This window comes from Quercus lobata, chromosome 9 (genome assembly GCF_001633185.2).
Source record: "Quercus lobata isolate SW786 chromosome 9, ValleyOak3.0 Primary Assembly, whole genome shotgun sequence".
NCBI classification, from domain to species: Eukaryota; Viridiplantae; Streptophyta; class Magnoliopsida; order Fagales; family Fagaceae; genus Quercus; species Quercus lobata.
The window spans coordinates 15,305,804-15,318,603 of NC_044912.1; the positions used below are offsets into that span (position 1 = coordinate 15,305,804).

Here is a 12,800-nt window from a genome sequence, read left to right on the forward strand (position 1 = left end):
AGACTTTCTTTTCCTATTTCAGTTTGGAAGGAGTCTGTTCCTCCTGACATTTACAAGGTGTATGTTTCGGATTTCCTAGCAATACAATAACGGCCCTACTTTTGGCCGGTTTCTCAAAAAAAAAAAAGAAAAAGCTAAAGCAGTCACAGGGCAACTCTCCTTTGGCAAATCAATGGGATGAAATTTTGGTAGCTCTACATGTTACTCAATCAATCCTCATTACATGCCAAGGAAGAGACGCCCTATAACCTATGAATCACGAGTTCGTTTCCAGATTTGGGTGTGGGTGCGAGACTTGGCAATTTTTGAAAAAATAGGGTGCGGATGCAGGTGCGGTGATTAAAAAATTATTAAAAATATTTTTATTTATATTTTCTATATATTTCAAAGGCAAAAATATATTTTTATTCTGGGAAAGCATGCAAACAACATCCTTTGAAAGCATGCAGACAACAAATGATAACAAATATATTTCACTACTGGGAAAGCATGCAAACAACATCCTTTTCTATATATTTTCTATATGTTATCATTTTCATTTCAAATATATTTTTAAAGGCAAGAAACACAAAAAAAAAAAAAAACACAAAAGAAGCAACAAATATTCAGAAAAAAATTGAGGAAGGATAGATTTAGGATGTTTGGGCCTCATTCAAAGCTGATTTCGGCTGTTCCGGCATGATTCATGGTCGATTTCAGCCTGTTTCGGCCGTTTTGATCAATTTTGGTTGCCAGCCGATACGACCCGATTTTGGCCAAATTTGCCTGGTTCTGCGCAAATCAGCCCGAATCGGAGCCGAGTTGGCGCGAATCGAAGCCGAGTCGGCCCGAATTCGAAAAAAAAAAAAAAAAAAAACTCAGACGTGGCACCAATGCGTAGGTAGCCTCGTCGGTGGCCACACCCCGTGTCGAGCTGCATCGAAATCTAGTGTGGCACCCTCCCAGCCGCATCGGTGCTTCCTAGCATATAACTGGTTTGCTTATATTGAAACTAATTTCCTTCTAATGCATATACTGCCTAGCTAGAACTGCTTTTGGGTTTTGCAAGTGACACCTAAACATAGCTTTTTATGCACTTCAATTGCACTTGACTGAAAGAATAAACCATTGAAACAATGGCATATGCTTATGGATATCCTAGGGGGATCTGCTTTTCTTTTGTTTTGTTTTGAGGGAAAGGGGGCAGGGTTTTTGTACCTTCCATTACCAAATCTTGAAAAATCTCTTCCCAATTGCATATAAGATTCTTTGTTGCTTTGAATGTGAGAACGGGAAGTGGAAAAAAGCAGCTGTGCTGAGAAGAGAATCAGGTTATGCTCCACATTGTGAAGCTAAGAGGGACCTTACTTGACCGCATATCCTCGTGTCATATTCTTTTCCTCTAATCTTTTGCTTTATAGCTTTTCAGCAAAACCTTCGCTTTGATTTACATTTTTTCCTTTTGTGACAACCATTTCAATCATAAAATGAAACACCATTAGGAATTCCTAAGTAGAAACAAGCTTCGGTGCAATGATAGCTTTGATGCAATGTCACTAGTGAAAAGAATCATAATTCTTCCTGGGTTCTTACCATTATCATCCATGATGCCTAATCTGGACTGCCTGGTTCAGTAGTAACAATCTCTCTTCTCCTTCTATACTCCATCAAGACATATTTTTGAAAACTTGATTCCATCAAAATAGTGTAAACATGATTGGCAATAAATTATACATTGAGAAAAGGCCAAAAACACTTGAACAGTGTGACAACTGATCGATAGGTATACGAAGATTGATCAACCATCAACAGGGTCAAGGTCCAAGATTCTTAGGTTTGATAGTTGGGTATACTCTAGTTTTACCTAAGCCATATATATCTTATCCAACTTTGTTTTGACTAGGACGTTTCATGGGAGAAATCAAGACCCATTGGCTCTATAGGCAAAAGCATTTATCTTTACAAATTTCCCAAATATTTTCCATTTGAAAATATTGCATTTGTACGTCAAGCATTTTTAGGTGTTTAAAATGTATGTATAACATTAGCATTGATTTTCGCACTCTCCTTATCGTAAATCATCAATTTCAAGTTTTAAATATGGACATTAATAAAAAAAAAAAAAGGTGGACATTACATTTGAAAATATGAACATTGTATGTACGGAGTGTATATCAACAAATGTTAGAGAACAATTACCGATATAATAACATACTGCCAACTGTACACTATATAAACCAATTTTTGTATAGTTAGAAAATTCAATGCCGGCCTATGTTGACAATTGTGCAAAAATACCTATTAAATAATTTTTAAATTCGGATTTGTTGTTAATTTGATTCTTGAAGTTTGGATTTGGTCACTTTGATAGCCATCTATCTAAAATTAAAAGTTACTTTGATAGCCTCGTTACATTAAAAGTCACTTGACATATATGAATGCGAGTTGAAAATTTTAGGGAAGAATTTCATAAGAAATATAAAATAAAAAGTAGTTTAAGGAAAATTCAAAATCTCAAACTTCTTTTTATTTTGTTTTTATTTTCGTATGAATTCACTTAAAGGATTTCTTTTTCAAATCACCACGTCCAATGACATTTGTATAGGAAAAGTAAGAGAAAAAAAATTTGGATAGAAAGTGTAGGGATGAAGGGCCTAGATATGGGTATTGGGCCGTGGGCTGCGCCCGAGGATACCAAATAGTTCGAGGACAGGTAAATGCTAGTGGAGACATATAGATTAATGGTTCGTGGAAAAATTTTGGTCATAAGGAACTGGAAATGTTGTCTGAGGAGAAATACTTCCTCGGCTAAACAGAGTAGAGGTCAAAGGTCCGACCCTTCGTCAAGAACAAGGCAATAGGTAATCATGCTGGCAAAGATAAACATCAGATAAGGATAAGACAAAAGAGAGTTGGGAAATATCTGAGAAGAAAGCTGCTACCACCGCATTGAATGCTCTGCAGCTAACCCCCTGGCCGCATTAATGTGAAGGTGATACCTGAATAGTAGCATTCAGTTTTACAACTACCCCAAAGTCTTTAGGAATGTGCCGATGGGACAAGTATCAAAGCCAACAATCTGATCTACACGTGGAGGGCTGAGATGAAGTAAGGAAGGGGAATATAAAGAAGAAAAATCTCATTACAAAAGGATCATTAGATAATCTGTAAAAAACCACTGTACACTCAAGAAATGTAATTTTTGTTAAGTTTAAGAGAAATATATAAGAACAACCTTCCTTGGACTTTGCTGAGAAGGATTTTCCTTGCCCAAAACTGTTTGTTTTATGCTTTCTAATTACAACTATCCTACTGACATCTAACTCATTGAAAGTTTAGTTTCAAACCCACTATCTACAAATTCATTGTTTTGGGCTCTTTGGGCCATTGGTTTTTCTTTTGGGCTTTGCGACCAAATCGTGTCCTTACAATTGGCGCAGTCTATAGGGAATTTGAACATTCTTGAGCTCATTCAATCATGGTAGGATCAGGACCACATCGTGAAGAATCTGTAGGATCCTAACGTCAAGATCAATTTCTTAATCTTGAACAAAGGAGGGAGTGTGAAGTTAGTGTGCACACCACTCATACAAGTAGGAGTCATTCTAGAAGTGGGAGCCATGTGTCTCATGGAGAAAAAACTAAGAACGTGTAGCTGGAGATAGATCATTTACGGAGGAAGTTACACCGTAAGCAAAGGAGAGGGACTCCTTCAAGCTCAGAATCTCATTCTGATGATGATGAAGGTAGCTATAGGCCTAGGGCAAGGACTGCTCTTAGTGAGTCTTTCTTTTGTGATGAAGACTGCCATTATAGGCGGAAGAGCAGAAGCCCATCTCGCAGGGGCTTAGGAAATGATGCTATGGGTGGGGCCTTACACCAAATCTCCAAGTCACCATTCACACGAAGGATTGAAGGGGGAAAACTTCCTTGACGGTTTACTCAACCAACATTTACCATGTATAATGGTAGGATGGACCTGGTGGAACATGTTAACCATTTCAACCAAAGAATGGTTGTCCACTCAAAGAATGAAGCCTTAATGTGTATGGTATTCCCATCTAGCTTGGGGCCAGTGGCGATGAGATGGTTTGACGGATTGGAGGAAGGATCAATTAGCTCTTTTCAAGAGCTTACTAGGGCTTTTAGGGCTCGATTTGTTACATGTAGCAGGGTTCCTTGTCCTTTGGATTTCTTGCTGTCTATGGTCATGCGAGAGGGAGAGACTCTGAAGATGTACTTAGATAGGTATTGGGAGATGTTCAATAAAATAGATGTAAATTTTGATGATGTAGCAATAAGGACATTTAAGGTCAGCCTACTTGCTGAGCATGATTTAAGGAAGTTTTTGACAAGGAAGCTTGCTAAAAGCATACGACAGCTCATGGATCGAATTGATGAATATAAACGGGTTGAGGAGGACCAATAATAGGGAAAGGAGAAGACTAAAGTAATTCCCCAAGACTGAAAGGATTTCAGATAGATAGGTACAATAATAATAGGCCCTGAAGAGATTTTGCTGGACATACTAGGTTTGCTACTGCCCAAGTAGTCAGCACTATGTTCAGCGAGACTGTACCCCAAATCCTGGAGAGGATAAAGAATAAAACATATTTCAAATGGCCAAATAAGATGAGAGGAGACCTCACAAAGCGCAATCAAAGTCTTCATTGCCAGTATCATTAGGATCGAGGACACACTACAGAAGAGTGTAGGACTTTATGTGATCACCTGGAGCAGCTAGTTAAAATTGGGAAACTGAAGCAATTTTTATATAAGCCCAATGGACAGGGAAGCCAGACAGGGTCAACACATCAAAAGGAGGCTTCTTTAAGACCGCCCTTGGGGACAATCAGTATTATTCTTGCTGCCCCAAGTAGGACTGGTTCCTATCCATCTAGGGTGATGTCTATAGCCCGACCACATGTTGAGGACTTGACCTTTGATTCTAAGAGGGGTAGAATGGAAGTCCGACCAACTCTAAGCTTTTCTGATAAGGATAAGGTGAGAACTTTACAGCCATATGATGATGCCCTAGTGGTTACCCTCAAGATTGGAGGGTACGATGTGAAGAAGGTTTTGGTAGATCAAGATAGCAATGCAGAGATCATGTACCTTACTCTGTACAAAGGGCTCAATCTAAAACCCGAAGACCTAGCTTATTATGACTCTCCTCTGGTGGGGTTTGATGGGAAGACAATCATCCCAATGGGCCAGATCAGACTACCTGTTCAGGCAGGGTTGGAGGTCATGGAAGTGGACGTTATTGTGTTAGATGCATATTCCCCCTACACGGCTATTGTGGCGAGGCCTTGGCTTCATGCCATAGGGGCCGTTTCCTCCATTTTGCACTTAAAAGTGAAGTATCTTTCAGGGGATCAGGTGGAGGAACTGATTGGAAGCCAGTCTATGGCCAGACAATGTTTGGTGGCTGCAATTAGACATCAGTCTAAAGGTGAATCCTTGACTATTACAGAAAGGGATTTATAGCAATCAAGGAGAACAGTTAATCCATCTATCACCCCTAAGAAGCAACCACCTCGCCGCTCTTCCAAAGAACATTCTGATGCTGTTAAAGAGGAAGTGGCTTAACTTAAGTAGGCAGGAGCAATAAAAGAGGTGTTTTATCTTGAGTGGTAGGCCAACATGGTGGTGGTAAAGAAGAAGAATGGGAAGTGGCGAGTATGTGTGGACTTCACAGATCTAAACAAAACTTGCCCCAGAGATCCTTTCCTGATACCTCAGATAGACCAGTTAGTGGATGCAACAATTGGTCATCCTTGAATAAGCTTTTTAGATGCCTTTCAAGGGTACCATCAAATACTATTGGCTTTGGATGATCAGGAAAAGACTGCTTTTGTTACGTTCACTAGGAATTACCACTACAAAGTGATGCCCTTTGGACTGAAGAATGTAAGTTCCGCTTATCAGAGGATGATGACTAGGATGTTTGAATCTCAACTTGGCAAGAACATTGAAGTCTACATAGATGATATGGTGGTGAAGGGTAAGGTGGAGTTCGAGCATGTAAATGACCTCAAAAGTATTTTTGAAGTACTAAGAAAACACAAACTACACCTTAATGCTTTTAAGTGTTCTTTTGGCGTTAGTTGAGGCAATTTTCTGGTTTATATGGTCACTCATCGTGGAATTGAATTCAACCTTAATCAAATTAAGCAATTAACAATCTATAACCTCCTTGGAGTCTCAAGGAAGTTCAGAAGTTGACAGGAATGACTGCAGTCCTGAACCGATTTATTTCATAGTCCACTGACAGATGTAGGCCTTTCTTCTAACTATTGCACAAATGGAAAGGATTTGAGTGGACTAAAGAGTGTGCCTTGGCCTTTCAGCAATTGAAGGATTATCTTTCTCGGCCACCCATTATGTCCAGGCTCGAGGAGGAGGAGGTTCTTTTCACCTATATTGCTGTGGCATCCTATGCAGTTAGTCTGGTACTAGTAAGGGTGGACAATGGAGTACAATGACCAGTCTATTATGTGAGCAAGTTACTACAGGAAGCAGAGGTTCATTATTTGCCTCTAGAGAAGGCTATTTTGGTTGTGGTACATGCTACACGAAAACTCTCCCATTATTTTCAAGCTCACACAGTTGTGGTTTTAACCCAACTTCCTCTTCAATCATTGCTCTGAAAGGCTGATTATATAGGGAGAATTTCCAAGTGGGGAACAATTTTGGGAGCCTTTGATATCAAGTATATGCCTTGAACCTCTATTAAAGGCCAGGTTTTTGTAGATTTGGTGGTAGAATTTACTGAATCTCCAGTAGAAATGGCGGACGAGGAGCAAAATTTGGGAAAAAAACTAGTTGAAACAATCTCCCTACAAGGACCCTCATCTTGGAATTGTATGTTGATGGTGCAACTAATTAGAGAGGATTTGGGGGAGGACTAGTTGTGGTGTCCCCAGACAAGATCACCATTGAAAAATCTTTAAGGTTGGGTTTCTCAGCCACGAATAATGAAGCCAAATATGAAGCTTTGTTGGTAGGGATGACTATAGTTCAAAAAATGGGAGGAAAAGAAGTGGAGGTATTCTTGGACTTGAGGTTGGTGGTGGGCCAAGTAAAGGGAGAGTTGGAAGCTAGAGACTTGAGAATGCAAGAGTATTTGAATCAAGCTAGGCGCTTGCAATCAAGTTTTGAATTTTTCACTTTGCAGCAAATTTCGAGAAGCAGGACTACACATGTTGATTCTCTAGCTACTTTGGCAACCTTTTCTGGACAAGGTTTATCTCGAGTTATACTCGTTGAAGATTTGCATAAGCCCACCGATGAGAAGAAAGGGAAGGTCTAGGTTCACCAAATTAAGGTCGGGCCTAGCTGGATGGATTCTTTAGTTTTGTTCCTCAAGGAAGGTACTTTGCCTAAAGAGAAGGGAGAGGCAGATAAAGTACAGAGGAGAGATCCTCGTTTTTGGTTGTTCGAGAAGCAAAAGTTGTATAAACGTTCTTTTCTAGACCATACTTGCTGTGTGTCCATCCTGAAGCAGTGGAGCTACTCTTGGAGGAGTTACATGAGGGAATCTGTGGAAGTCATACAGGGGGCAGGTCACTATCCTATAGGGCCCTTATTCAGGGGTATTGGTGGCCAAGTATGCAGAAAGAGGTACAAGAGTATGTGAAAATGTGTGATCAATGTCAAAGATTTGCTCTAAACATTCATCAACTAGGAGGTGTCCTTAATCCTTTGTCTAGTCCATGGCCATTTGCTCAGTGGGGCTTTATAGGACCATTTCCTAAAGCAGCAAGAAACCGAAAATGGCTTTTGGTCGGCACTGATTACTTCACAAAGTGGGTAGAGGCCGACCCATTAGCCAACATTAGGGATGTGGATGCAAATAAGTTTTTATGGAAAAACATTGTCACTTGATTTGGGATTCCTTATACCCTCATCTCATATAATGGGCTTTAATTTGATAGTAAAACTTTCAGGAGGTACTGTTGTGAATTAGGCATTAGGAATAGATATTCAACTCTAGCCTATTCATAAGGGAATGGGCAGGCCAAGGCTGTTAATAAAGTTATAGTAAATGGGCTTAAGAAGAGGTTGGACGAGACAAAGGGTAGATGGGTGGAAGAATTACCACATGTTCTCTGGACATATCAGACTACTCCTCATTGGTCAATTGGGAAAACACCCTTTTCAATGACTTATGGGTCTGAGGCTGTGATCCCTCTAGAGACTGGATTTCTGACACTAAGGACAAGCTTGTTCACTTTAGACAACAATGATAAGTTATTGGAAAAAAGTCTAGACTTGGTTGAGGAATGAAGGGAAGCTGCCATGGTTCAGCTAGCATATTATCAACAAAAACTCAAACAGGGGTATGATACTAGTGTAAGGACAAGGCCGTTAGCAGCTAGTGACTTAGTATTGAGAAAAGTTGTGGGTACTGCAAAAAACCCAACATGGGGAAAGTTGGGGCCTAATTGAGAGGGGCCATATTGTATTACCTCGGTAGTTGGTATAAGTGCTTATTTTCTAGAAGATTTAGATGAAAATGTTATATCACGCTCTTGAAATGTAAATATCTTACGAAGGTATTACTATTAATGAAAGGTAACTCTGCCAAATTTTCATTTATAATATTATATGTTGTGTGTTCCATTCCTTTAAGTATTAAACAGAGTTTTGGTCATGCTTGGTTTCTCGAACCACATACCTTGGGTAAATTAATACTGTGGGGGTAAGGGCCCAAGATCATATATTGGGTTTTGGGCTTCACCCGAGACAATTGACAAGTCCGAGGAGAGGTAAATAGTCGTTAAGAGATCCCCAGTTAAAGTCTCATAAGTAGGAAATGAATGGAAGATGATCCGAGGAGGAATACCTCCTCGGATGCGATGAATGTAGCTCAAGTGTGTACTCTAGCAATTAGAGGGACCCTCCAAAAGGCTATAGTGATAGGAATGTGCCTCATAAACATACGAAAAAGAAGGAAACACAAAATATCTAAGGAAAAGCTGCTACCACCGCATTTAATGCATTACAACTACTATTCTGGCTGCATTTATGTGGAGAAGACTTCTGAACAGTGCTACCTTAGCTACCACAACTCATAGAAGGCTGAAAGGGGTGTCTGATGGGACGGGCACTTAAGTAAGGACTCAGATGATCAACAAGTGTAAGATCAAGATGGCCCAAAAGGGGCTATATAATGTGAGAGACCCTTCATGAGAAGGGGATCGGAAAATAGAGAGAAGAAATAGTATAGCAATCTAAATCATTCTGATATTCAAGAATGATCATTATATACAGGTTTAACCTCCTCGGACTGAAAGTTTATTGATATCAACATCCTTTATTTGTGTTTGATCATCATGCAATTCAATACTAGCCGTTGTCCAACTCATTAGGACCTAGTTCTTTGACCCATTCTCTACAAATTCATTGTATTGGGCTCACTGGACCAAGACTTCATACATTTTAGGCTTGGGCCCCAAATTGTGTCCCTACAAATACTTATCATTATTTATCTAAGTGTTAAAAAAAAATTTGGTCATGCCTGATTCCTCAGACCATATACATTGGGTAAATTAATACTTATCATTATTTATCTAAGTGTTAAATAGAACCTTAGTCATGCCTGGTTCCTTGGACCACATACCTTGGATAAATTAACATTTATCATTATTTATCTAAGTGTTAAATAGAACCTTATTCATGCCTGGTTCCTCGGACTACATACCTTGGGTAAATGAATACCTATCATTATTTATCTAAGTGTTAAACAGAATCCTGGTCATGCCTGGCTCCTCAGACCACATATCTTGGGTAAATTAACACTACTCATTATTTATCTAAGTGTTAAACAAAACCTTAGTCATTCCTAGCTCCTTGGACTACATACCTTGGGTAAATTAACGCTACTCATTATTTATTTAAGTGTTAAATAGAGCCTTGGTAATGCTTGGTTCCTTGGACCACATACCTTGGGTAAATTAACACCTACAACTACCTGAATCTATTCTTAAATGGAATGCTAAGTGAAGTCCTGAATATGATAGTCACCTTGGATCGTATGCCTTGGATAGATAGGTGCTTCACCATTGTTTGAAATTAAGAAGGGAATCTTGAAGTACGCATAATCCTTTGAGCTACTTATTTCCGGTACACAAAGTATGTTTTTTAAGTTAGGTAACAAGTTGCCAAGTGTTATGGGCTAGGAAAGGTTATCCTATTACGCTACCAATTACATGAAAGGTAATAATCAGATTGCCACTTGCATAAATAAATGTCAAATTTAAGAATGAAGATACATCTTAATCAAGAGAGATTTTAATTTATGCTTATACTGGTAAAACACTGATCAAGAAATAAATATTGCTTTGTTTTGTCTAAACACGATGAAACATAAAGGAATTTACTACTTCTCATTAAGTAAGGCCTTGAAAAGGCAAGGAAATACATGTTGAAAAACATAAAAGACAAATATATATAAAAGGAAAGTACAAATCTAAAAAAAAAAAAAAAAAAAACATATAGAGGGAGACCACAAGATTGAACTGAAGCCCTATTTGGTCTTAGAAGGAGGAGGATTGGCCTTGGCTGCACCTTTGGTAATCGCCTTAGGAACTATAGCTTGAGTGGTACCTGGTCTTCCTTAGCAGTGAAGGGAAGGGTAACCAGTACCAACTCTTGGCTCTGGGAGACTCCTTTCTACTTGAAAGTTTCCTTGGGCGAGGTTGGCAGCTTGGTTGGCTCAGGACTACCTCTTTTACTGTGTCCTTCTCTTTTTCAGCAGCACCAACGTGGTCAACCTCTTTAGGAGGAATGGTGGAAGATGGGAGAGCACTGGCAGAGGTGTCCTTGCTGAGGTCAGGATCTTTAGGAGCACTCTCAGCCTTAGAGCTTGAAGGGCCTAATGCTCAGATGGTTGGGGGGTAGAAGACATTTTCTGCTCTCCTCAGTGTGGAAGAAGCATCCACCCCAGCTTGGTTTTGGGCTTCATTCCACACCTGGAGGCAATAGCCTCTGCAAACCCTAGAGACCTAAGCCCTGAGGTTTTCCTCGGTCTCTACCACCCCAATATCATACCCCTCTTGCTCAGCTTTTTTTGTGGCTTTTTCTGCTTCTTCCAACTTTCTCTTCAAAGTCCCTATCTGCTCCTTAGCTATAGAAAGCTGGTCTTTAGTTTGGTGCAGCTGTTGGTGCTGGGTCTCTGCTTGTCTCTCAGCACCTTCCAAGGCCGCCTCAACACTCCTTTTCTCTCTAATAGCCTTGGTTAGCTTGGCATTAAGATCCTTAACCTTCTGCTCGGCTAAGGTAAAGGCGTCCATGGCAGCTATGCGCCGTCCTTCCTCCTCCTCCTTCATTTACCGGTGGGAATTGTTCACTAGTTCCTTGGCCATATGTGCAGCTTGAATTTCCTTTGTAAAAAAAAGGGGAATGAGATGAAAGAATTGAAACACTTAAAAAAAAAGAGGAGAGAAAATGAAAAACTTACCAATGCAAGAACCCTCTTCAGAGTTAGAAACACTTCTTGTTTCTTCATGGTCCTCAAGTTGGCCATGTCATCAGGTAGCAGTAGTGGGTGCTCCAAGACATTGGCCATATACCCCGCTTTCCCCTTCTGGAAGTCCCTGATAGAGGAATCCAAGGGAAGGAGAGATCCGTTCAATACTAAGGGAGGGTTCTAAGTTTGGACCTTAGGGTGATGATCATGCCCCCTCTCCACAGTGGCCCTTTCACTTGAGGACCTCGTCTAGGCTACCCTTGCTATTTTGGACCCTTTTTGGGGCTTGGGTTTGTTGGAAGGGATAGCCACCTCGGGCACAATGCCTCCTACATAAGACTCAAGAAGCTTAAGAAGGCTTGTCTTGGCCTTGTGTTGTAGCACCATTGCGTTAGGTATACTGGGGGCTTCTTGGATGCTGCTCACTTATGCAGGGGGAAGGTGGCCGAAGTCAACGTCTATTGGTTCTGGAGATTGAGGTTGGTTAAAAGTCTCAAAATCTTCCTCGAAGTCTGAAACCTCCACTACCTTGGTTGTTACTTCAGGAACTGGAAGGGAGGAGGTTGCTTCTTCCTCGGCAGTGCGCTAGAAGGGTAGCTCCACTGGTTATGTGCCTTTTAGAGGGGTGTCAACAAGGAAACTAGGTACGGCAATGTTGATTTGCTATAGTCGAGGATCCTTCGCCTTTATCATGTACTTAGGTGCTTGGAAACTCGACGAGATAGGGTCGTAGCTGAGAATTATGTAAGCAGCTCGTAATTATCCGTTGGTGTGCACGAAGATCTCGGATTTGAGTATCCTCATCAGATCATGCTCGTTGACAAGGCTGAAGTTTGGGATTTCAGAATACTTATCTGCAAGTTCATCTAAAGTTAAACATTGTTAGAATAAAACACAGGTAGATAAATGAGAACCAATTTACAAATTAAGACAGAAAAAGTAAGAACAAAAAAAAATGTTAGAGTAGTAAACCTAAACCTAAACACCCCACTTGGTGTCCCATCTTGTGTTGGGCAATGAAGTTCATCATGCCACTCCCCTGAGACAATTAAGAAGTCCTTGTCCATACCCTTGTTAGTATTAGGGAGACACGAAATAAGCCTGATTGCAAGGACCCTAGTTTTCAGATAATATCCTTGGCCTTTAAGATGTTGACGATTATAAATCCAGTTAACGTAGTGATGGGTGAGGTTCACACAAATCTTTTCGTTAAGGGACATCTACACTACCTAGAATCCTAAACACGTTAGGGGCACACTGGGTAGGACAAAGTCTGTGGGCAATGGGATAATCCTTAGTCACTCTACCCATGGAAATTCTCATCCCCCCCCCCCCTCTATAAAGG

General features: G+C 40.3%; 1 protein-coding gene across 1 annotated transcript; it reads left to right on the forward strand.

The window, feature by feature from the left end:
• The first annotated feature begins 3,937 nt into the window (after window positions 1–3,937).
• Window positions 3,938–4,408, forward strand: LOC115961287. The gene has a single exon (XM_031080291.1). The coding sequence runs from the start codon at window positions 3,938–3,940 to the stop codon at window positions 4,406–4,408; it is 471 nt and encodes a 156-aa protein (XP_030936151.1).
• Window positions 4,409–12,800: the final 8,392 nt, after the last annotated feature.

Bases quoted from the DNA above. Each gene is read 5' to 3' on its own strand.
- LOC115961287 (XM_031080291.1), top strand. From the start codon at position 3,938: ATGTATAATGGTAGGATGGACCTGGTGGAACATGTTAACCATTTCAAC.